General features: G+C 38.8%; 1 protein-coding gene across 1 annotated transcript in view; it reads left to right on the top strand.

Annotated features, from left to right (window-relative positions):
- The first annotated feature begins 176 nt into the window (after window positions 1-176).
- ZZEF1 (zinc finger ZZ-type and EF-hand domain containing 1) overlaps window positions 177-26655 on the top strand; it is a 68260-nt gene continuing 41781 nt past the window's right edge. The window contains exons 1-15 of the mRNA XM_026708690.2: window positions 177-821; window positions 7731-7875; window positions 8949-9143; window positions 10914-11085; window positions 12283-12482; window positions 15865-16075; window positions 17108-17224; window positions 17332-17510; window positions 18443-18541; window positions 19562-19653; window positions 20340-20488; window positions 22337-22448; window positions 24390-24605; window positions 25239-25339; window positions 25836-26005. Of these exons, the coding sequence (XP_026564475.2) occupies window positions 294-821; window positions 7731-7875; window positions 8949-9143; window positions 10914-11085; window positions 12283-12482; window positions 15865-16075; window positions 17108-17224; window positions 17332-17510; window positions 18443-18541; window positions 19562-19653; window positions 20340-20488; window positions 22337-22448; window positions 24390-24605; window positions 25239-25339; window positions 25836-26005 (2686 nt within the window). The 5' untranslated portion in view covers window positions 177-293. The remainder of the gene's footprint in view (window positions 822-7730; window positions 7876-8948; window positions 9144-10913; window positions 11086-12282; window positions 12483-15864; window positions 16076-17107; window positions 17225-17331; window positions 17511-18442; window positions 18542-19561; window positions 19654-20339; window positions 20489-22336; window positions 22449-24389; window positions 24606-25238; window positions 25340-25835; window positions 26006-26655) is intronic.

Here is a 26655-nt window from a genome sequence, read left to right as displayed (position 1 = left end):
ACCTCTCCTCCCGTGCTCAGGTTTGCGGTGTTGCCGAAAAGCGACGCCGTCCCTTACTCAGGCGACAGGGGGCCATCTTTCGCCGTGCCGCTCGGGCCCTGGACCCCACTCTCCCGCTCTGATTTACGACAGGCTCGTAAACCGGGCGAGCGGACTTTGCGACGTTTGGGCGGAAGTGTGTCCTGAGGGAAGAAGACACGAAAGAGAAAGAGCCGTCTCGGCCCTTCCTGATCTGTGACAGGAGTTCGCCTGAAGGGAGGGAGCCGGAGGGCAAAAGGCCGGTCGAGGGCTTCATGGGGAACGTGGGGAGCCACAGCGAGGGCGAGGAAGAAGAGGAGGAGGCGGCAGCGGAAGGAGGAGGAGGGGGAGGAGGAGGAGGAACGGCGAGCATCGTCACCTGGAGCAATAGTAACGGCAACTGGGCCGCTGCCACCAGCGAGTCACCTCCGCCGGGAGCTATGGAGGCCACCTTCCCGGGCCTAGCCTCCCCCCCGCCGGCTTCGTCGTCGTCGTCTTCTTCCTCGGCCGCCTCGACCCTCCCGCCGCCGGCGGTGTTGCTGGGACAGGCCCGGCTGCGCGAGGAAGCCGCCGCTCGCCTGCGCGAGGTGCCCTCGGCCGAGTCGCTGCTCTCGCGCCACCACGCCGCCCTGGTGCGCTGGTTGGAGGAGCGCCTGGGCCGCGGGGAGCACGCCATCGGCCTCGAGCAGCTCTGCGAAGCCTTGGAGATCCGCGCTGGACCCGCGCAAGGGACGGCCACCGCCGCCGGGGCAGGAGGGGACGCCGCTGCCGCTGCGGCCGAGGAGCGAGTCAGGAGCGAAGAGGTGAGCGCTTGAGGGGGGAGAACGGAAAGCTCAGCGCGGCTGTCCGGCCGGGGTTCAACTGCATACCTGCAGGGCGAAAGGGCTGGGACCGTAGCGCTTCTCTTCCGAGGGTGGCAAAAAGACTTGTTGCTCTCAGGCTTTCAAGGCATCTTTCCGTCGGGGCATCTTTCTGATGTATTAAGTGTAGGATACCAGAATCATTGAACAACCAAAATAACAGCGTTGGAAGGGACCTTGGAGGCCATCTAGTCCAACCCATGCCCAAGCAAGAAACCCTACTATACCATTTCAGACAGATGACAGTCCAGTCTTTTCTTGAAAGGCTCCAGTGAGGAAGCTCCCACAACTTCTGAAGGCAACTTCTGTTCCATTGATTGATTGTTATCACTGTCAGGAAATGTTTCCTTATTTCCAGGTTGAATCTCTCCTTGATCAGTTTCCATCCATTATTCCTTGTCTGGTCTACAGGTGCTTTGGAAAATAGCTTGACCCCCTCCTAACTGGGGCAGCCCCTTAAATATTGGAACCCTGCTATTGTGTCTCCTCTGGTCCTTCTCTTCACTAGACTAGCCATGCCCAGTTCCTGTAACTGTTCTTCCAATGCAATAGCAATCAATCAGTGGAATAGTTTGCCTTCAGAAGTTGTTGATGCCCCAACATTGTAGGCTTTTAAGAAAAGACTGGACAGCCATCTAATGTGAATAGTATAGGTCTCCTGCGAGAGCAGGGAATTCGACTAGATGACCTCCAAGGACCCTTCCAACTCTATTACTGTTACTGAACTGCAGTCCTATCTAGAATTCACTTCCTGCCAAGTTCCACCATGCTCAGACCCAAGGAACAATGTTCAAAAGAACAGAATGAACTCACTTAAGGAAAAAAAATCAGCCTTTTTTGGGGGGGGGTGGTGTTTGTTTTCCACTAAAGATGCATGCATAAACTCTGGGTTACATTTAGTACTAAGTATATTATTGGAATTTCATCTTTGGCTTTCTCCTGAACCAATTAGCAAGTTTCAAGCATGTGCAGTTTTCACCAAGGATGCCATTAGGGAATCCATTTGAAATAATGAGATATGGAATGCTTACAAACATATTTTAAACCATGTATCATTGAACTGTAGAGAAACAAAGACCATTGTCAGTATGATTTTAATGGAGCCCTTTCAGCATGTTTATTTCTTGATAAACACATTAATCCTAATGTTTCCTTTTGGGGTATCATTGTTATGCCGAAAAAAATAGTAAACAAAATAAATTAGAATGTACTGACAGTAAAATTTAGATTGAGTAATGATGACAAGAGATAAGCAAAAAAGGTAAGTAAAATCTAATGAAAAAATTTATACCTTTTTTCCCCTTACCTATCATTGTTTCCACTATGTCTGTAAACTGTCTTAAGAGTTATAATTTTGTTCTTTAATCCCACTGTATTCTACGTTTCATTTTTTTTTTCCTGACCAACTCTTCTGTATAACAACATGGTTGGAATTATGTTCTTATATGGCATCATTTTTCTTCTTCTGGCAAGCATTCATTCACAGACCATATATTTCCCCTGACTATCAATTTTTCTTAAAATTTCTATCCATTTTCTCATGTTTAATAAATTTTCTACCAAATTAGGCAAATTTCATTTACTTATTCTATTTTTTGTGATTTATCTCTAAAGCCGGCAATTGTTTACTGCATTTTCTTTGTCCAACACATTTTTGTTATATTATTGTAGGTCCATATTCCTTGTGGCATCATATAGTGCAATATTTGTGGCAACTTCTTTAGGTTCTTGGCCAACAACTTTATTATTGCATATAAAAAGTACAAACATACTTATGTAATCAATGACTCACACCAAATAGTTGTTGATCATGCTTGATATATTCTCTTTATGAAAGAGACATGATCTGATAACAGGAGACTTTTGCACCAGTTCTTGTCACAGACAGATCATTCCTCATGACGAAGAGTTTAATGGGGGTTGCTAACCTCCACAGGGAGAAAGCATTGATTCAAGATGACCTGCCTGAAGTGCTTGATCAAGGGTCTTCAAACTTGACAGCTTTAAGACTTGTAGACTTCAACTCCCAGAATTCCTCCAGTCATGTTAGCTCAGGAATTCTGGCAGTTGAAGTCCACAAGTCTTAAACTTGCCAAGTTTGAAGACCCTTGTGTTTGATGAACGTACAGGATTTTCAGGTGGGTCTGAGGAATTCAACAATTAGGGCAGCTCTATGGAATGTATTGATAGCCTCTTGAATATGAAGACAATAAGTATATTACATAGGGCTGCTTCTTTCAGCATGACTGAGTTTTCTGTTGAGTTTTGGGAAGTTAAATAAAGAGATACTTGGAGCAAGCTTGGGGAAAATGATGTGAATACAGCTGAAAATACGCATCAGCAAAAATCTGAGTCTACCTCATGTAATAAGGGCAACAAAGCAAGATTACATTTCTGTGAGATGGGCAGCATATAAATATGATTCAATAAAACATTTCTCACTCTTGTTTTCTCTGTAGAGTATTTGCCCATTGCAGAATTCAGAGTGTCCTAAGCTTCTCTAAAATTACAGCTAGAAGTAGCTGCTGGGAAACTGCGATTACCTGGCTAAGCATTTCAGAGATAAGGTTGCTCATATTTCTCTTTGAAGCTGGGAGGACAGTATCTTGCTAGCTCCAATGATGTTATATCTAGTAGGGTTATGAAACATCTGCAAGAAAACAACCAAGCTCAGGGAGTACCAGGGATCCCACAGTATCTTAAAATATTGCAGAAATGACATATTTACCTGAGTGGGCTTTGAGCCTGTGGCACTTGAAGTGAGGAAATTGTTGAGAAGATGCTAGAGCAATAATTAAAGCTCTGGAAGACATGTGATATCTGGCAGTTGGGAAACAGGCCCTAGTAAGGAGAAAAACATGCGTTGATTGTCCTCATGGTTGTGAGCTATCATGACTGTCCTTATCTTCTCAGTGACAAATATTTGTCAACCAGGGACAAGTAATATCTGTTTGGGCCATCTGTGAGGATTGGAAATTGGAATTGGAGGCATTTTTTGCATTGATTACAATTCTATTTGAGTGGGTGGATCTGACCCTGGCCCCAAAAATCCTGGCCTTATGCTTGGAGTCTGTTAGAGGCTTGATAGGAAAAATAGGTTTATACTTAAGCCAAGCAAAATGCAGTAGATGTTAAGTCAGAAGCCAATTGAATCGAGGTTAATATCATATATAACTCTTAGCAAAGTTATGCTTACTCAGCACAGGTTTACTACTACATGTTTCTTTTGGATTCATAGTACCTGCTACAAAAGCAGGTGGAAGTTGTAGCCTATACTGCCTTTTGTTCAGCTCCAGTCAATGCATCAATTGTAGATTACTATAATTTGTTCTTAATGGAATTGCCCTCAAAGACCAGCCAGGAACATCAGCTGGTCCCGGATGCATCATGATCAGCAGTTAAACTTACTGAGCAATCTAGGCACTGCAAAGTTACACTACTGTTCTGAGAGCTACATTGATTAGCTTTTTTTCTGAATGCAGCTTAAGTTATTGGTCATTAAAATTCCTTTTGTTTAGAGCAGGGGTGTCCAACCTTGGCAACTTTAAGACTTGTGGACTTCAACTCCCAGAATTCCTCAGCCAGCAAAGCTGAATTCTGGGAGTTGAAGTCCACAAGTCTTAAAGTTGCCAAGGTTGGACACCCCTGGTTTAGAGCCTTGATATATAAGACAACTCCTTTCCCAATTAGAGCCAATTCTGATGACTAGGGTGGATGGTAAAGATCCCTTGGTTTTAAATTATTATAATCAAGAAAAATGCCCAAAGCCACCTGAAGGCTAGATTAAGTCAAGAAAATTGAATCTGCAAAGTATTTTGTTGCTTTTGCTGGAAGGGTGTGGAAAACAAATAATGTAATAAAAGATAATGTCAAGAGAAGTACAATATTGCTGCTGGGCAAAGGTTCAGTGGACCACACCCTGTTAAAAAACAAGTTATTCAGATAGGAAAGCTGGTTGATTTACATGCCTTCAAGCTGTAGCAAATGGCAAAGTTATCTTGTTTACTTATATTTCTGGAGCCCATTTCTGCAAATCCAATCATGCTATGGAATATATTGGAATAAAGTATGATCTTAAAAAAGTAATGCATATATCTAGTTAATTAAATATTAGAAAATGTAAATGCAATCCACAATATATGGTACATGACGTATTAAGACATTATAAATCAGCGGTTGCCAACCAGTGGGTCGCCACTGGCAGGCCTTGAGAAAATTTTGGTGGGCCACAGAGAAATCTCACCCCCAGAGCACCCCCACAAAGCAATTAATCCAGGCTGCGCAGCGGGAACCCTCCCCAACCACTCCTTACCCGGTAAACTTGCCTGCTAAATTTCTATTTTTCCTTTTTCCAACCATCATCTGTTCTGCTGTGCTGGGAGATTTAGATTAGCTAGGATGCAGGAAATGGTTGGATTTCTTGCTTTCTAGATAGTCTTTAGATCTTCAGCTCAGCACAGCCAAACCTCCCTTAGGACTGAAGGTTTGCTTGCAAGCAAATTCAGTGCAGATTCATGGCAAGCAAATTTGAGAGACTGAGCTAGCCAATGGCAGATAGATAAATCACTGAATGATTCTGTGAGCAGCTCAATCTGCCTGCTTTGCCTGATTTGGGGTACAAATTAGGCCACGCCCGCAGAACTGGTTAGTGGCCCCTTGGATCTAAAATTATGAGTTTGGTGGTCCCTGAGGTCCAAAAGGTTGGCGACCCCTGTTATAAATTATGCTTGCAAATAGAAATAATCAAAGCAGCACTACGGCAGACAAAATCAAAATTATTGATTATTAAGAATAGTTAGATAGAATCTACCAGTACCTGAACAGAGAGAGCTCTGAATAATAAGTTTAGTGCCTACTCTGTTTACATACCATTGAGCTCAGAAAATTGCTGCTTCAGATGGATAGGTGCTGAATACAGGTGAAACAATTTTTATAGTTTGTGATAAGATTCACCAGAAATAATCCAAACTTTCAAGTCTTGTATTCTCCAGATCAGGGGTCGCCAACTTTTGGACCTCAGGGACCACCAAACTCATAATTTTAGATCCCAGGGACTACTAACCGGTTCTGTGGGTGTGGCCTAATTTGTGGGTGTGGCTTGGTCATGTGACTGGCTAGGCATGGCTTGTATGTAAATGTTATAAATATTTATATAAATATTGAATTGTTTATAAAAAAGAGGAACTTTTACCCAAAATCAGGCAAAGCAGGCAGGCAGATTGAGTTGCTCACAGAATCACAGATTCATTCAGAGATTCTATTTGCCATTGGCTAACTCAGTCTGTCACATAAAATTTGCTTGCAAGCAAACTCACAAAATTAGCTCACAACACACCATGTATGTAAATATTGAATTTTTTTAATAAAAAAAGAGCAACTTTTACCCAAAATCAGGCAAAGCAGGCAGACAGATTGAGTTGCTCACAGAATCATTCAGTGATCTATCTGCCATCGGCTAGCTCAGTCTCTCAAATTCGCTTGCCATAAGTCTGCACTGAATAATAGAACCTTCAGTCCTAAGGGAGGTTCAGCTGTGCTGAGCCAAAGATCTAAAGACTAGCTAGAAAGCAAGAAATCCAACCATTTCCTGCTTCCTAGCTAATCTAAATCTCCCAGCACAGAAGAACAGATGATGGTTGGGAAAAGGAAAAATAGCAATTTCGCAGGCCAGTTTCCAGTAAGGAATGAGTTGGCGGGGAGGGTTCCCGCTGCGCAGCTTGGATTAATTGCTTTGTGGGGGTGCTCCGGGGGTGAGATTTCTCTGCAGCCCACCAAAATTTTCTCATGGCCCACCAGTGGGCCACGGCCCACCGGTTGGCGACCGCTGCTCCAAATAGACTCGAACTCCCATAATTGCCATCTATTATGATTACCACTAGCAATTCTTAGGTTTAGAGTTTTAACATGTTTATTTGAAGAGCACCATTCTATGCTAAGTGGATGCCATCTTATTCAGGAATGGATAGGCTATAAATGTTCTCCAAGATTGTTTAATTTCATCAGATGAAGCAAATCTGCTGAGCTTTATTTTTACATTCATTGAGGATAGAATCTTAAATAAGTAGGAGATCCTCTCAAAGAGTCAGATCTTACTGATTAAGCTGAAACTGCCATATTAAAGGTAGTAAAATATTTTCCTATCTTAGACAGTTGTGATATCAGTTAATATATTGTTTCATATAGATTATATTTGTAAAGTTCAGATACAGCAGCATTCTGCATGCATCAATTTGCAGTGTTGACCCCTGTGTTAGCAACCAGAATTGTATTTATGCTGTTTGGAAAGCAACAACCTGTTTCAGAGAAAGGTCTTTGAATGCTTTGTTTCTCGACATCAAATATTTGCAGTAAGTAAGGATACTGTAATCTAAAATTGTGGTTTACAGTTACCTTAACTGCAGAGATCAGAAAAGCTGAGGCCTTCACCACTATTAATATCAATCCTTTCTATGGTTGGACTGTAGTAAGTGAAAAATAGGGAACAGTTGCCAGGAGAAATAAGAGCATTTGTTTCTTCAGGCCAGGCATACTGAAAGCCTGTTACTCAAGCTGTATATGTTGTGTTTTGCTTTGCAAGTTACCCCAGAAAACCAAGTGTCATTACTGTATTGACTGCAGCTCTTGATTTCTCCTGTGAGAGCCCTTTTACAGAATTTATTTTTTTATAACTGTGTATTGTAAAAACTATTATTATTACAGATAATTATATGAGTTATTTTTTAGAATCTCAGGAAGGTGTTTCAGCAAGATGGTATTAAAGCTGACCAAATTCTAATCAAAAATTTGTTGATTTCCAACAGCTGATGGGTATGATAAGTACTGAGAGGCTTTTCTAATTGTTTTCCCCACTAGGCTTTTGCTCAGTTTGATCCTGAGGGCGATGGCACAGTGGATGTGGAAAATATGCTGGAGGTTCTCAAGAATTCTAGTGGTGCAAATTTGCAAGGAGAGCTTAGTCACGTAATCCGGCAGATGCAGAGTTGTTCACTTATTCCAGGTAAGAAAAAAGGAAGGAACATGTTCCTGTCATCTTCACTTAAACAATCTTTGATTTGTGCACTGGAGCAATCCTTTCACTGAGGCCTTCGACAGTCCTGGTTTAGATGGATACAGCTTTTAAGAAACATGATTTTTCAAGTTGTGTATGTGCATGTATACTTTGTCTACTGCCTGGAAAAAAATATTATTCAAGTTCATGAAGCTTTTCCAAATTTCTAGAGAATAGTGGAACAAAATTATATTTTCAATGCCCTTATTTTATCTCCTTTAGTTTTTTTAAAGGTATGGTATCTAACTGAACCTTGCAACTTTGAGCTGGAAACTTTTATAAAAATACCTGCAATTAAGCCTAATATGAAAATGTGTCCATTGGTCCTTCTAAGATAGATTAAACCAAGCATTAGTTTCAATTTAAGGTATTATACAGTGGAACCACTGATTACTTTTTATGTGGATACATAATCATGGATAGCATTTAAATCATGACATAAGTTTATGCTAAGCAATACTATCTGATTCCAGAATCAGCCAAAATTAACCCATGCATTTTTAGCATTTATGCTTAAAATAACCCTTTCATGAATTTTACCAGAAATAGTTTTTTTCTTTTTTTCCAGCTCTATATGATTGATTATGTATCATAAAGTTGTTGCCAACTTAGATACTACATAGATAGATTTTGATAATCTGTTCCTACCCTGGTTTTTCAGGTTTTCCAAAGATGCACTCAAAGCCACTATAACCGAGTTCATCTGTTTGACTACTAGTCGTCCTTTCTTTCTATCTTTCCCTGCGTTACAGTTTTCACCAGAGAGTTAGGCCTTCGCATAATGTGTCCGAAGTAGGATAATTTGAATCTGGCCATTTGTACTTTGAATGAGAACTCTGGGTTGGTTTGTATTCTCAGGATATTCAACATTCAGTTTGAAAGTACCTATAATTTTCATTTGTAGTGAGGTTTTATTAAACTCCCAGAGTGAATATATATTGGAAAGGATATGGTAGAGTAAAATGAGTTTTCCCACCAACTTTTATATTCTTTTCTCTGAGGATCTTTTCTTTTTCTTGCAGGTTTTATAGATATATTTTCAGACTCAAATGAGCGCCTTAGTCTTCATGCTACTATGATTCTTAGATTCCTGCATCGACATCGTATCACCAGCACTGTTATCCCATATCCAGTCTTGGAATACTTTAACAATATTTGCACTATGCGATCTTCTGTACTAAAGGATTCTTTAGATCGACTACTCCTAAAAGAAAAGGGTATTAAAAATTAATTTTTTATAGATTTAGTTTGGGCTTGCTTATTTAAAATGGTTATATCCTGTTTTTCTGTCACTAAGCCTTGAAGGTAGTTTTCAAAATTGGGTACCAATGAAGTCTATATTGAACTGACTGCCAAAAAAACATCTATTTCAATTACAATTGATTCTTTTACATTTGGAATGCACCACTTAAACCCCCCATCCCCATCCCTGTTCTCACTTCTATGTCCTTCATCTCATTGTGGCATCCTAAATAGGGCTTCCAATCTGATATTACAAAAAAGACAGGCTTATATGAGAGAAGGAATTTGTTTAGAAATTCTCCCGTAATCAAAGAAGTATCAGACTGACAGTTGGGATTTATAATAATCTGACTTTTGTATTTGGAGTTGAAAAAATTAGTTAGTGGTGTGTTGGCCTATGTGCTTTTCTTCAATTCCCCCAATACAGTACTTATGAAGACAGTGATTTAAAGCAGGATTCCCCATAGTGGTAAGTATCAACCCTCAAGGGTCAATGGGGGTTGACCAAAAGTGGTTGAGGATACCATTATTATTATTATTATTATTATTATTATTAATAATAATAATAATAATAATAATAATAATTAATTTAAATTGTTTTCATATAATGTTTGTGGGGGCAGTCAAGGAGCAATCTCAAAATTAATAAAGAGGTTGATGAGCTGAAGAATTTGGGGATCCCTGATTTACTACAAACTTATAGAATTACTTTCCCTGATGCTCTTCTTTTCCTGGAAGGATTGTGCAACTAATGAAGCAAGCTGCAGCATTGTGTAATTGTTAATTTAGGCAAGTGAATTTGTATGCTTTTAAGTGGAGCAGAGCCAAAACCACTTAAGTGTTCTAGGTGTTTCTTTCTTTCTCATTCCCCTTCTAAGTAAAAGGCCATTTTGCAGAATTTTCCTTAAGTGTTCTGCAGCATTTTGGAAGTGGCCATCTCTCTTCTGTACTTAAAATGACCTAGAACAATGCTTGGACTGAAGCATGAAAGAAAGTACAAAATGGCAACTATTCCATGACCATAGCTAGTGATCTCCTTTGCTCCTTCCCTCCTTGAAAACATTTAGAAAAAAAATAATTGCTCTTCCACTGCAGCAGAGACCCATTCCTGAGAAACCAATGATCAATGTTTCTCACACTCTGAAAACCTGAAGTAAAAGTATTTCATACATTCCTTTGCCCATAAATAGTGTGGTAAATTTGATTTGCACAGTTTTGTTTGAAATTTTTTGTTTCGTTATTCAGACAAGTACACATTAGTCAGCAAAACTGGGGAAGAAGTGCTTCCCTTTTTTCCCCACCCTCTATTCAAACTGAATCGAGACAGCTACAGATGTCAAAAAACCACAAACAAGAAAAATATTAAAAAGTAATGTAGAAGTAGCAGACTCAGGGGGTGGGTAAAATTCTTTTCTTCAAATTTTAGTTCTATTCACTATGGGATGAGGTAAATTTTATGATTGAGAATGCAGTTTTTATATGTTTTTAGCTAAACACTTTAGAATAAGACTTGCAAATTGTATTCTGAGTTTGTGGTGCCACATTTTGTGGGTAACCACTGTGAAAGGAGAGAGCAGACATTCATAGAGAATGGTGAACAGATCTATCTATCTGATCATCTATCTCAAATGTATGTCTCTAGGAAGTTAACAAATAAAAGCAAAATAGTATGCAAATTGATGACATCTGTTGATAATAAGTGCTTCTGACTGTCCTGTTTGTCCCTATATCTGATCATTTTACAGAGAGCCCTAGTGATTTAAATGGAAATCAGGAATTGGACAAACTCAAATCAGTTTCTAAGTGCTACACCCATATAGAAACCTCCTCTAATTCAGCTGATATAGACAAAATGACAAATGGAGAAACTTCCTCCTTCTGGCAATCGGATGGGAGTGCTCGATCACACTGGATACGGTGAGACCTTCTTGCTAAATATTTAGTAAACTGCCTAAGATGGCTAGAATAAAAACTGATGTTCATGGAAATTGATCTATAATTCTGTTAAAACAAGATTCCCAGGTGTTAGGGTGGTACAACTGGATTGTGTTCATTTAACCAGCTGAATTCATCGATTAGGCCTGGCCTGAGCCTAATGCTGGCATATACTTAAAACATATGAACCCTGAACAGATAGAAATCTGACCTGGCCAAAAAAACCCAAAACAAACCCCCAAAGCATTTTTCTCATGCCAATTGATGGATCTAAAATAGCATGCTATGATTATCTTTCAGGACTATTAATTGCTTGCTTGATATGTTAAATATTATATGTTAAATGATAAATGTTTAAATGACAAATGTTAAATTATATGTTAAATTTGCACAAGAGAAACCTTTTTCTAATGGGAAAAATCTTTTCTCTTTTTCAGTCTTCTGAATTATGCCTTCTTGTATCAGAGAAAATTGTAGTTTTAGCTAGATTTTATGTGTAGTGTATATTATATGCGCACATATAATATGCTATTTATTGCAAATAATAGCAGAATAAAAATGATAAAAATATTTTAAAATAATACATCTCTGATAATCTATTTTAGGTAAATGTAATTTTATTTCTTGTTAAGTGTGTATTTGTTCCTTCAATTTATACAGCAACCCATCTCAAATATATGACTTTAGGCAACTGACAAGAAACTAAAAGTTACAAACATCATAACATAAACAAAAACACAACAGCCAAGATAAAACCATCCAGAACAATCAGACTGTGTATCTGTAGCAGTATAACTAGGAATGCAGCCTAAATGTTGCAGCCTTTTGTTTTCTCAAGAGTCATTGAAATGGAAATGTTTTGTCTTGTGAAATATAAGCCTATCAATTGATACAGTCATGCTTGCTATATTACGCTATTTTCTGTCAAGTAGACTACAGTTGAACTTATTTTTGTATTGGTTGCTGAGAAATGTGAGTATTGAAGGGATTCCTCTTGGTTTCTTCATGCTTTCATGAATAATGCTTGTATTAAAAGTTTCCATAACAGTGATGTGTCATCACACCTTAATTGTCCTGTGTTTGTGTTTTTATACTTCATTGCATACATTCTTACTTTGTGAGCCACTGAGGCTACTGTGGTTGCAGTTGATAAATAAACTCTTTCTTTCTGCCTTGCAGTTTAAAGATGAAACCAGATGTCATTCTGAGGCACCTCTCCATTGCTGTCGCGGCAAACGACCAGAGTTACATGCCCCAGCAAATTACAGTAGCAGTTGGAAGGACTCCCAACAATCTCCAGGAGGTCCGAGATGTTCACATTCCCAGCAATGTTACTGGATACGTGACATTGTTGGAAAACGCTAACATTAGTCAGATGTGTGAGTCAATAACAATACAATTGGCTTTTTTGCTGTTTTTTTATTTTAAGTAAATTAACTTGGAATAACTTGGAAGCTAAAGGCAGAACTTGACATCCTTTTAAAGAAAGTGCAAGCAGCCGCTGCTGTTATTTACTAAAACTGGATGAGAAGATAATTCACTCTTGTCTTTCTCTATGAGAAAGAACATATTTATTTCTCTTTTGCTAAAAGTTTGTAGGAGATAGAAGCAGTAAGGCACTGCTTCAAGTCTCTGCAAATGTGGAACCTGAGGAACCTGAGGAGATAAGAGATGGTTAGCCTTCTCAGAAGCATCAGATGTGCCAATCAGCTATTCCTTTTCTTTGTAGTAGGGCGCTATGGGTGCATTTTCTCTCTTCCCATTAGAGTTTTGCAGGGAAGAGCAGTGAGGTCCAACAAATACTTTGTTAGCAGTGTTGACAGAGGAAAAACCATCTTTCTTTCGGTTTGTTGAGAAGGAAGTTAGTGGTAGTTGAGTGTTTCTGCAAATTGGGCTTTTAAAGAAATTGCAACCACCATCTCCTGCTGGCTTTTCAGAATGAAAAATCTTCTCTCTCCGTGGTCATTTTGGTTTTTTTCAGGAAATAGCTGTGAGGTTCCAATATTGCTTTCTTTAAAAAAAGAAGCCTGAAAATAGAAAATAGTTTCTTTTCTGAAGAACATGAAAGGAAAGGGGAGGGAGCTTCTCACAAGTAGGAGATAGACATGCAGATGTAAAAGGGGCTCATCTCTTAATCGAGAGGTGTCAATGTGTTCACCACCTCTTCCATCAGATAATTTAATTAAAAATATATTTCCTCCTAGCAGAACCTTTATCCCTTCGTAGCACCTATAAACTTACAAAAATATTTGCACAAGTGAAATTATTTCTCAGAATTCTGTCCTGAGATTGTGGTTTGGTCCATTGCAACCATCATTATCTAGGAAAACAGCAGCCTTGAATCTTTGGCTGTTTATTTGTGTAGAACTGGAATAGGGCCACTCAAAAATAAGAGTGACTTTTACATAAGCAGGCACCTTAATAATAATAAATGATGTCAGTGAAGACAGGGCATAGATTATTGGGAGCGCTAGCACGATCTACTCTGGGTTTTATAATACCCGAATAAAGTTATACTCAGGACTCCATATGCATACATACGTATACACGTCTAAAAGTAACAAATTGAAAATTATTTGGAACTTTCCAGTATGTTTTTGTACCAGTTTGTTCTAAGGAGGAAAATTTCCTGCACTGAAATCAGTTGGGGTTTCTTTCGTATGTTTCATAGCGTAAGGGGAGGGTGACAGCACTTTCTCCTGTTCTTTTGGGAAATCTCCTTCCTTTGAACTTTGAACTTTTAGTTTTTCAAGGCCAATCAGCTCTAAACAGGATCACTTTTTAATTATAGAAATATATTGGGGCACTTGATTGCAGATCTCAATTATTAGTCTCAATTCTTGATTGTGTAAATATACCTGCAACATTTTAGGAATCACTAGAATTTCTCTTTGGGCAATAGTCATGTATCATAATTATAACTAACCATTAAATATATATGCTGTCAGTGACAATCAAAACAAAATCATTTTTTAAATCAAGAAATTGTTGCCTAGGTTGCGTATATCAGCAACATTCAGCATCCATCTATGAGAACAGAGACAAGAGGAGCCCCATTGGAGTAGATATGATAGGGCTGAAAGAATTACATTATGTGGAGTATTTCTTGGGTTTTTCTAAGAAATGTTTTCACTTTAAAACAATTGTGGTAGTGGAACCCTGTTTCAGAATAATTAAACAATGATACTATAGGAATAATGGAGGCCAATCCATTCTGTTCTCTTCTGCCATTTTTCAAAAACTATACTATTATCACCTCACCCCAATGCATTATTGCTGGGTGTATATTTTCCTCTGTGATTAATAGTTTGAGGGAAGGTAATTGGATCAGAAAAATAGTGCAGGTTGACTTGTATCCTGATCCAAATGGAATTATACTTCCCTTTGTAAATTCTGGTTTTATTTCCCCCCTAAGTAACTACTTTAACAGATAGCCTGGCCATCTGCCAAATAAATTCTTGGCCTATATCCATCTGCTGTTGATAAAATATACTGTCTTATTTCCTTGTAAATTTGATTGATTACTTCGATGTAGGAATTTATTCTTAATTTTGGCAATTGAGTCTTGAACTCCAATCTTATAATCATTGAGAAGAAATAATGCTCTAATGTCAGAGATGGTAAATTACTTGTTCTAGTCCCCCCCCACCCCTGTTTTGTTTTTAGTAGAACTCGAAGAATTGAACTTGCAAACATAAGACACGTCAGTGTCAGTGGCAGAACATAGTTCCTACTAAGTTATCATGATATCATAGGAGTTGTTCTCATGGTGCTGGGACATTCATTTGTTGAAATTGTTGGGTATTGTGCTTTTTAATTCAATAGACTCATACAGAAGGATATGTCAGGTGATTGAAATTGTATTAATCCAATTAGGTTATGGAATATCATTTTACAATTTTCCAAAGCCCCAAAACCAGAACTGACATTGTCACAGGAGTATTGCTGGCCATTTAAACCTTTTACATTTGACAAACATGGGAACTATGTAGGTTTCCTTTGCTTTTTTGCTCTTAAATCACCCATGTCTTTTTCCATATAAATTCATGGGGATGTTGTTTGTATTTAGCACAGGTACAGATACAGATGCACCCTTCTGGAGATAGTGCTGCAGTGTTTGCTTGCATTTAACTTGCTTGCTTTCCCACTGTTAAAAGATTAATAGTCTAGTCATTTCAAGGTCATGATTCTAAGAGTCTTGTATAATTTTCAACTGATACCTTTTTCTGCTGGCAAGAGGTTACTTATTTCTCTGATGTTTCCTATGAAAGCATCTATTTATTATTCTTGACATGAGAAATGATTAGAAATCAATATTTAGAATGACTTCTGAGAAAAAAAATTACTATTACTACAACAATAACAAAGGTGTATAGTTTTCCCATTGTAACCTGATTATGATAATGGGTAGACATTTACTTTTTCCAAATTATCAATTTTTCCCACTGCTTCAAGAACAACTCTCACTTTACAAACTGTCTTACATAGAATCTTCAGAAAGTAGTCCTGCCTCAAAAGTCACCATGAGCCACATGAGCCTACCTTTGGTTAGATTTGCTAACTAGGAAGACATATTAATACTCCCTGAAATAATTGAGATTATACCTAGAATACAATTGTGTTTTTTAAAGATTAATCAACTGTGTAGCTATGTGCCTTCAGAACTGTTCTTAAATGGTGTATCAAGAATTGACTGATTTCTGAAATTTTCAGTTTGGCCCTTGACTGGAAGAAATTACCCTTGTTTGATATTCTTGACAGATGTACAGATTAACATCAAGCGTTGCCTTAGTGATGGATGTGACACAAGAATTCATGGTCTCAGGGCTATTGGGTACCAAAGAGTGAAAAAAGACTGTGTCTCTGTATGTGATGCTTCAGCAATCTGGTACTGGTCACTTTTGACCTCTCTGGTCACAGCATCCATGGAAACCAACCCTGCGATTGTTCATGCCATTCTGCAAAATACCCAGTAAGTTCTCTCCTCTTTCAGCATGTTAATTCTCTTTAAATCACTTCCTTGTTTTGAGTGTGAACATACCTTGTTCTATATTCCTTTATAGCATTAAAAAATAGTATTCATCCATATTCATATTGATTCACCCATGATCTAGAGGTTGCTCTGTAGCTTATGTTTGGAACTTTGGATGACAGCATGTAAATACCTTTAATCCAGGAATACAAAAAAAATGATTTAAAATCCTAAATTTTGTTAGTTTGGAACAATTTCCTTTGTTCATGCTGTCAATAGTCCTACAGTCTATAAATTTTATAAATACATGCTTCACTTTTATTAATGTAGTACAAACCTTCAAAATGAAGCAGGCAATATCTAACTGCTCTTTAAAAATACTTTGTTATTTTATGCACCATAATGAAAGTTAAAACTCCAAAACAGTTTAAAAACTGTAAGCTATTATTTTCAAAAATAAAATTGTATAAAGTTATGTAATTAACTTAGTCACTAACTACTTTCTTCCCTGCCTCCATGGAGTGGAGGAAAAGCTGCAGGAAACCTAAAGGTATTAACTACTAGCCTAGTGGCCAAAAGATTCAAGGTCCATATACTGCTAGCCAAGCTCCATATTCTACTGTAAACACTACTTTATAGATAACTATATTGATGATCAGCCAGTTTTTAAATGTACCCTCAGGGAAATACTAAAAAGTGTACAACAGGACTGGATGGCATGGATTAAACAAATTTGATTGCAAGCTGGGATGTTTTTGTTTCTTATAGAAATTAATTTCTTTGAATTCTCTGCAGAATAAGCTCTCATGATTGAGCCTGTTATAGGGCAGGTATCCGAGTATTCATTAACAATCTGCTTTCAGGGACCCGAATGGCTAAAACAAGCAGAGGTTGGTAAAAAACAAAGTAAAAGCAAATGTCATTAAGTCCCTTGTTTCTTTGTTGCCAGATTCTTGGGCAAATATTACTCATTATGGTGATGGGTTTGAGACAATTACTGATGGCCTGGCTTTTCTTTCTTTTCCCCTCTAGGAAGGCATTGCAACATATGCCACCTCTGTCTCTGTCTCCAGGCTCTACAGACATTTCAAGTTTCTTATCTTCCAATGTTTTGGAAGAAGTGGACAATTTTCTCCTGGGAATTACCAGGTACAGTAAGGGTTAATCTAGAATATAAAAAGGGGGAGGAGGAGGAGGATAGCAAGGTAGAATAAATTGCAAGTTTTTCAATTTTAAACTTTCTTTTTCCGTTCCAGTTACTGTGCCTCTCCAGAAGTAGAACTTACGCTGTTAGCTTTTTCTCTGGCCAGAGGGAGCCTGACCAAAGTGTTGAATTCACTTTGCACAATTGCTGGCCACTTGGAAACTGCTTATAAGGCTGCTTCTCTAATTACTTCTATGGCTACAGTCAGGCAAAACCTGCTCTACAAATATGGTAACCATCACTGGAAACTGGGCTTGGGGGTGTTCAGTCCTCTCTGTGTTAGAATTTGGCAGATAACCTATTGTTGCAACCAGGAGTTTGTTTTGTTTCTCTGCTGGCCTTCCACAGTCCACAAACCGCAGCACAAAGTATAGTCCACCCGAAGTTGTCCAGCATCTCACACATCTCTGAGATTATACTGATGAGATCCAGTAGCAAGATGGCCCATTTTATAATGTGTGGTGAAATATTTGGGAGCAAATTAAATTCCCTACAACCATGAATTAGCCATTTTTGTGCTAAGTGTCGTGAGTGTTATTTTGTGTGCCCCCCCCCCCTTTTGTGTTGGGAGGTTTAAGGGTGAGAGTGAAAGAGATTTGCCTCCCAGAAGCTCTAGCCCCCTTTCCACTTTTTTCTCAAGCCCCCAAATGATTCTGATCCCACTTGAACATCTTAAGTTCTGTGCTACGCTGACTTTCATGGAGTCTAAACGATCAGGATGCTTCTGAAAAGTGACTCAGCCAAATAATTTTTTTATAATAGTAGAATTCAGTTCAATCTTTCACATGCAAATCCACATCTGATTCTCCTCCCCATTTTCCCCTAAGGTTGACTACTTCACACAGTATCTGTTGTGGGGGGGGAAAAACAGTTATTTACCTCCCTTTGTTTTACTCCGTTTAACACCTTGCTATATGAACATACAGGTACTTTTCAACTTGCAACAGTTTGTTTAGTGACCATTCACAGTTAAATGGAAGAATAAATTTTAAGTTTTTCTTTCAACCACATACTTCGGCTTGTAAATGTTGGACCTGGAGTCATCTGTGTGAACTTAAGCCGAAATAGTAGAGGTTATTCTGAGTTATTCTCATCCCACTCTGTTCAGTTAGACTCAATTGGGCAGCTTGTATCTCTTCATAAAGCTTCTCTGCTTTTTCCAGGAACAGCCCTGCAGCTAACTCTGCAAGCTTGTGATGTCAAAGGGAAGGAAGACAAATCAGGACCTGAAAATATGCTCGTGGAACCATGGACAGGAGATGGTAAGGGCCTCCTTTGATTCTCATTTTCAACTCAGTAAAAACATATCCATCTTGCTTTTCTGCCTCAGATATCAAAAAGCCATACAATTAAACAGTAATTTAGAATATTAAAAACCCAATAAACAGAAAAGAGCAATGATGTCAGACAATACAAATATGTGTCATATATGACTTTGCAAGACAGCCATCACCATGGTAGAAAGTGGTTTTCACTTATCGTGAACTAGTATGGTGGTAAAAGCTGCCAATTTGAATTGAGGTTGGAAACAAAAGCAATATGCCAAATAACAGGAATTTTTTTAGCATTTTCTCAGACATGTTATGAACAACCAAAAGCTTTTAGATGTTCAGAGCCAACTCCATATTCAGCATATTGCAATAAAACTGGGCATGTGTAACAGTGGCTTGAAATACAAGTAGTCCTCTGTTAACAACAGCAGTTGGGACTGGAATTTCCATCACTAAATGACGCAATCATAAAGCACAACTGCACATGACCATGCTGCTTAGTGACAGCAATTATACAACTTCCAATTGCTGCTGTTAGGCAATTCTTGCAACATCACATACCTGCCATTTACAACCTCCTACTGGTTTCCCCCATTAAATTTGCTTGTTGAAAGCAAGCAGTCAAGGTCACAAATGGTGATCACATGACCATAAGACACTTGTGATGTTGTAAATGTGAGCCAGTCACCGAGCACCGAGATTGTGATGACATTACATATGTCCACCCAGAACTTCGAGGACCGATCTTAAGTATCACTTGTTCAGTGCTGTTGTAAGGTTGAATAGTCACTGAATGAGTGGTCATTAAGTGAGGACCATCCCTGCATTTTATACACTAGCCAGCCATCAGGAGTAAAGCAAGTTCCAAGAGCACACTCCAATTGCGAACTTAATTCTTAGACACAGTTAAGTTTTAATTAATGTGCATACCAATTGCATAGTCTCAAACGAACATGTATCAATGTGGAAAAGTTTGTTCTGAATATTCCAGATATTCTGCTTTATCCAAAGGCTTTCTGACAGAGACCGGAAAAAGACAGGCCAGCATCATTCTCTCAACTGGGACAGAATCAGCCTTCCAGGTCACACAAATCAGAATCAAGGTCCGAATGCGCTTCTTAAATATTCTTTGTGAATCTCTTTGTTTTGCTTTTTAATTGCATGGTCTTTATCAGTAAGATAAAGTTTTGCTAATTTAACTTCTTGTAAGCTTTAAGGTTTAGTCTGATATTAAAAAATGGGGGAAACAAGTTTGTAGAACGTATATATCAAACAATAAAATATTAACAATAGCAGTAGGGAACCCATAATAATAACATTTTGTTTAAGAATTGAAATGGAAACGGGCTGGTCACATAGCAAGAAGAACTGGTGGTAGGTGGACCAAGGCAGTCATAGAATGGATCCCACTTGATAAAAAGCATCCAAGAAAGAGACATAAAACAAGATGGATCTGACAACATCAGCAAGTATTGTGGGCCCAATTGTCAAAAGAAAGCTCAGGACCGTATTGGTTGGGGACATGCGGAAGAGGCCTTCATCCTGTGTAGTGGATAGACAATGGCTGAAATGAGGATGAGGATTATGAAATTAACAAGCAGTGAATATTTGTATCCTCTACTTTAATGAATGAGTCAGATAATGCATCAAATCAATTTGAAAGTTGAGAAGAGTATTATTTATGTTGAATAAGATTATATGGAGCTTATGTGAGCTAATCTCAGAAGAGTCATTTAATTTTTCTCCTCTTGGTTTGCGCAATGCTAAACATCCTTTTTTTTCCTGATAGGTGCGGAGAGGAGCAATTGGAGCCCGATGCGGACTGGTATTTGCTTACAATTCCTCTTCAGATAAATTTCATGCAGATAAGCATTTCAAAAGATTCGAGAGCTATGACAAATGGAAACTAGAGGATTTCCGACACTTCCTAAAAATAAGGTACGTATAAAACAAATGTGCCTCATTCACATATTATGTTAAACCGCCTTTTATTAAGTTAGCCTATAAGCTTCTTTCATTGACAGTAACTCCCCAGGAGCTCAGTAGACAAAAGCCTTGCCTATCACTGCTTGCTTGCTCTTTTTAACTGAAAAGACCGACAACTGGGACTTTCTATGCAGGCTCTTTGACTTGTGACATTTCCCTGAAAACTAAGCATGACAGTCTGTTGGGACAGAAGACACAATCCCAACAGTCAATTCCAGTTTAAAGTGTCACATTTGACCAGTTGATCCACAAGATCATTTCTGTGATGACCAGGGTGTGGCACAAAAGCAACACAGCCAGATAACAGGTCTAACTCCCCTTTATTGTTCCAACTTTGCCCCCAAACGTCCCCACCTTTACTACAGGTCCTGTAGCAAAGTTCTCACACGCACCTTCAAAAGCCTCTGGCTGCTAGTAGTCCAATAAGCCAGGTTAGCCCAAACAGTAACCAGAGCAAGAAGTTCAGTGAAGCAGGCAAACTGGGCAATCCCCACAAGACAGAGCACAGTAATCTCCAGGCGTTGGCAAGTGCACACGAGGCTCCACAGATTCAACGCTTGTTCCCAACAAATGCTCCTCCCACCAGCACCTCCTTACATCTGTCCCCAGGTGTGCCTTGTGAAGGGGGGTGGGGCACTCTCCTCCCTCGTTGCCTGCTCAGTCTGCATTGTTCTCGCCTTCTCTCTTCTCTCTGTGCTCTCGGATCAGGAGGAGATGGTCCTTGCTCTCCGCCTGAGCTCTATCTCTGCTGCTGCTCCTTGTCTACAAGCCTTTCTAATCCTGAAAAGCTCTGCCTGGACTGGCTGTGCCCTTCCCTAGTTTCCTCCAAGGCCAATGGAGCCACTCTCTCATCTCTGTCGGCTCTTGTTCCAGCTTATCTTCCCCCTAGCCCGTGCTTCTTGTCATGCTGCACAAATCATGCCAAAAAGGAATGATAAGCATGAATATCTTTGCCTTAAAAAAAATACAGGTTGTCCTTGATTTACAACTACAGTTTGAACCAGAATTTCCATTGCTTAAACAAGGTAGTTGTTAAGTGAGTCGTGCCTGATTTTTATGACTTTTTTGCCAGGATTGCTAAGTGAATCACTGTAGTTGTTAAATGAATCACAAGGCTGTTAGGTGAATTTGCCCCCCCCCCCCATTGTCATCGTTTGTTGGAAGCTGGCTGGGAAGGCTGCAAGTAGTGATCACATGAACCCAGAACGCTGCAACCATCGTAAATAGGTGCTGGTTGCTAAGTGGCCAAATTTTAATCAGGCGATTGTGGGGATGCTGCAGTGGTCATAGGTTCGAGGACCAGTTGTAAGTCACTTTTTTTTAGTGGTCTTGTAACTTTGGTCACTAAACAGACAGTTTTAAGTCGAGACCCTTACGATGTGAAAGGATCAGGACCTGTTTGAATAATCCCAAAATGCCGTATATGGAAGAATGGATTTTAGTTATTACTGCAACTGAATATTAGAAAATTCTTGCTAAAAGTAAAAACAATGTGACAGTGGAACCCATTACGCAGCAAACTGGTGGGCTTTCACAGAATTTGTTCAAGACAAAATAGAAATTAGTTGCAGATGATTTAGTTTGGATTTCCACACTGAGCAGGAGGTTGGGCACACCTTGCTGTCATTTTCCTTAGTGCAGCAATGCTTTTGGATTATTCAGCCAGTCTTTCCGTTCCTTTGAATCTTCCCCAGAAAAAGAAGCTCAGTACTGGGAACCCTTTATTCTAGCCCTCTGGAGATAAGTGGTACTTTTTATAAAGTACAAGTATTATTTTTTTTTATGCTGCCTGTTTTCCAGAAGTAGCACTCTATGTGATGAACTTGGAGAGGAAGATCCTGTTGGATGGTTTGAAATGGAAGAGGAATGGGATGAAGTAGAAGTCAAAATGCAGCAGTGTAGAATATCTAAGGTAAAACGGACACACTGTCTCTTTGTCTATGGATATGCATGGCGTCTTTCCTCTGAAAGCTCAAGATGACTTGTGTGAGGATATCCCTTCATTTTTATCTTCACAACAGGAACTCGGCCTAGAGAGAGTAACTGGCCCAAAGTCACCTGGTGCTTTCTTAGAATTAAGGAAAGTACACTGTATCATACTGTCTCTCATTGTATCACATATCCAGACATAAAAGAATAATCTATTACCTTATAGGTTCAGTGGTGGTTCAGTGAGATGCATACAACTTCTTGGTTGGACTTACTAGCCAAACCAAAAGTCTTGGAGGTCAAGCAAACAGAAAAACATACTGGTTTGGATATTATTAAATGCCCCCAATGTTTCCAGTCTTATAGCTGGAAACTTAATCCTACTTTATAGCAGGAAAGTCTGGTGTCTGGTATGGTGTGCTGTGCTGTAGATAGAGAGTATTAATGTGCTGTTTGGTCTTACATGGGGGAAGGGAAAGCACAGAGATTGCTAGGCACATTCCAGGAAGATCTTTGGCCACCTCAGCAGTGTGATCGTGGCTTCCTTGTTCAAATGATTTAATCAGCAAACCACAGGATATGTGTCTGTAGTTCGCTACATCCATTGTCAGAAGGAGCCAAATGGGTCAATGCTTCAGTTCATTCCCTGTTCCTAGTTAATCCTAAATCCTGGCTAACTTTGTCTATCCATATTAAATTAATGTGGTCTATATCTCAACTTGGTTATTAGGCATTGCTAGGAAGGACTGTACCAAGATTGAGTCTTAATGTAATAGTTCTGTTTCAGTTGTGCAGAAATAGAAAGTGGAAACTGGAAGACTGGGTTGTACTCTTCTCATAGTTGTGAAAGGTGGCAGGGTAGCTTTGGACCACAACTTTCTTTCCACCCAACCCACTTCACTAAGTTGTCATTATAGGAAAAGTAAGAGGTGGAAGCATTTTTTGCACCTTCTAGAGCAGGGGTCTTCAAACTTAGCAACTTAAAGACTTGTGGGCTATGCTGGCTGGGGAATTCTGGGAGTTGAAGTCCCGAAGTCTTAAAAGTTGCCAAGTTTGGAGATCCCTGTTCTAGAGTTATTCAGAAATAAAGGTAGGGTGTTAATCTAATAAATACATGAATTATATATCAGGCCTAATGGAGGAAGGTACATTAATTTGCAGTTAGATATCTCAGTCACATCGAGCTAAAGGCAGCATTACAAACAGCAGCATTCTATGGTTGTGTTTTAATTTTTCCATTGTTATCCCAATTTGGTGACTGTTACTCTGTGCAAATTTGAACTGTTTGTATTAGGGACTGTTGCATTCTTGCTGTTAATAGAGTAAATCTATATATATTTGAGCATAACAAAGTATAGCTTTAAAGCAGAGGTGTAATCTGGGGCCACAAATGTTCTATTAGCTTCTCTTATATCTGTCCTTGCCTCACACACATTGTGGGTGGTCCCAGAATTCAGCCTTTTTTGTTGTTTTTCAGGGTTTTGGATAGCAATTTAAGGAGCAAAATGTAATTATTGCAAAGTTTTAAGATATTTAAAGCCCTAATGATTGCCCTCCCTAAAATGCATCCTTATCCTGCATTCTTTAACATTAAGTGCCTTGATCTAATGCTAATTACACATTCCTGGTCTAATGTAAAAAGTCACACACTATTTTAGATGTGTGCTAAATGCTGCAACAGGCATTGTGTTAAAGGCATTGCCCCCAACAGGAAAGAAGCTATTCTGTAATGACCCGAATTAAACATTTTAGTCTTATGGATTCAGAACTCATATGTTGATGTTAAAAGAACTGAAAATGGATCAAACAGCACAGCTAACCATATTTCTTAGCAGGATTGTGCTTGTAAATCTTAGTGTGAAATGATGTAGTCTTTTTTAATGAAAATTGTTTAGACTCATGTTAGTTTTCTGTTCTTTTCTAGTACTTGATGATAAAGTTCTTATGCACCAGACAAGAGAAAGCTGAACGGCTCGGAGTACAAGGCTTAAGTGTCTTTGGTTATATTCGGTCAGCATCTGAAGAACCTAGCAGAAACAAAATCTGTAGGGAATGTGACAGACTAAATGGTGATACCGTTTGTGGGATGACTCTTCTTCTAAAAACTCTCTCCTTCATTCAACAACTTGCACAAGACTTGGTATGTGGCATTCTGTTCATTGTAACTTCTCTTCTGTAGAGTGTTTTGTAAAGACACATTGATGACAAGTTAATAAGCTCTTAAAAACAAAGGATCTTGTCAAGAACGACAATATAAAAGGATGCAAAATTTCAGTAAAACCCATTTTGTATGGAATTCAGTTATGCAGAGGAATTATCAAAGGATTAACTGGAGTCAGAATGCAGTTTTGCAATTTGAGGCATTTTTATTTGACCAGTTGCATTTAAATATCTGAGTTTCTTCCATCATAGCTGGGTGTGGCAGTGGGGTCTATGGTTAGAAAGATGATCTAGAATGATAATGCAGCTCCTGATGACATCCAGTCTATAGTATCCTAACACTTTGAATATACTTCAAAAGTAGTCAATAACTAGATAGTATAGCTAAGGTAATAACAAGTACATGATTATATGGCCCATTTCAGACTTTCAGGTGTATTATGCAATTAGCATTCAGGGATTGGATTCCATTTCAGCAAATGGCAGATCATCAAGTGCATGATGCAAAATCAGTTCCCGCTCATTCTATTTAAAAGCTGCGCTTTTTGTCCCAACAAAATCTATTTCAAATCAAATTCTTTTCCATTTTATTATTTAGTAATTCCTCTTATAGGTTCAGAAGAAGGAAAGTGGTCAACGGTATAAATCATATCTGGACTTCACAGGCCTGGATTTAAAGCTTTTCTGGAATTTTTATAGTAAACTTCACCAAAAGTAGGTCCCTTTCCATTATATTAAACAAAAATCAGTATAGTTAATTGAATGCTGGGTTATCATTGTGGTAGTTATCAACAGTGAGCAAAACCTTCAGCTTTGGTCTATTGTCAAATACATGAGTAGAATCACACTGTCCTGTTGGGTGCAACAAATCAGCAGATTGGAAGATGTGAAACTGGTAAGTTATAATAAACGATAAACCACATTTGCAATTGTCAGCAGGCACAATGCTGTTGTTAAAAGGAAATCAATATACAGTTGAGAAAAATAAAAATCTAAAGCAAGTATTGCATTTTCCAGAATTCAGGGCCTTCCAGTGGCATTTATTAACTCCCACAAACATGTGTTATAAAGACTTTCTACTGATTGGCATATAGGAAGTTAAACAACATAAGGTTCTAGGCTTGGTTATGTATTTAGGGAAAGCTTTTTAAACTCTGAATTACTGTCAACTATTGTTTCATGACAATTGTTTTGCGGCTTCTCCTTGTAGTCCAAGAGAAGAATGCATTGATGCTCAGGCCGTGCTCTTACAGCTTCTTCAGAGTTGTTTCTCAATGCTTACATCAGATCCCAAGGCTGCAAAGACTGAGAAAGCTGCTCAGAAAACAACTCTTGAAAGTACAGAAGCAGCAGAGGAACTTTATAAACATTTGTGTGAAGGTGATTATTCCTATCTTTCACTGCAATCCATGGATTCCATGTAGCTGCAGCTTCTTCCTTTAATACAATAATGTGAGGTATTTATAGAGCAGGGAGGCTGGCAATTCTTCAAGGAGTTATGGAAAGGAAATGCAATTGCTATGAAATTCCTGGTAACAAGAAGAATATCATACTGATTCTTGATTCCATGACAGACACCTAACCTCAGATCCCAAGATGGCTGGCACTTGGAGTTGAGTTAGCTTTCTGCTGGGGAAGGAGGAAAACTAACTGTACCTGAAGTTCACCTATTTATAGTCTCCCCGCTAGCTTCTTATTGTGGCCAGTTTCTTCTTAACTCACAGAATTAAAAAAAAAAAAGCAGGGACCTTGTGCATAAGAATATCTGTTAATCTTTATTTAAATTTCTATTTAATCTCCTATTTGTTGGAGCCCAAGCCTCATTTCATACAGGTTCAATCCTAAGCCACTTCATATTAGCTATTTTCTGCTGGGGTGGAAGTCATCTTCCAGCCTGGCTATTACAAATTGGTACAGCTGCTGAAATTGTTACATACTAATTGTAGACTGTAATTTATCCTCCCAAAACAAAGATACCCTTAATTGGTATCTTCTTGGTGGGTCTTAAAGAAATAGAGGAAATACAGATA

The sequence above is a fragment of the Pseudonaja textilis genome, chromosome 1, assembly GCF_049901715.1.
Source record: "Pseudonaja textilis isolate UNSWEBS1 chromosome 1, rPseTex1.2, whole genome shotgun sequence".
Lineage (NCBI taxonomy): Eukaryota > Metazoa > Chordata > Lepidosauria > Squamata > Elapidae > Pseudonaja > Pseudonaja textilis.
This window is presented reverse-complemented; position numbering and strand designations above follow the sequence as displayed.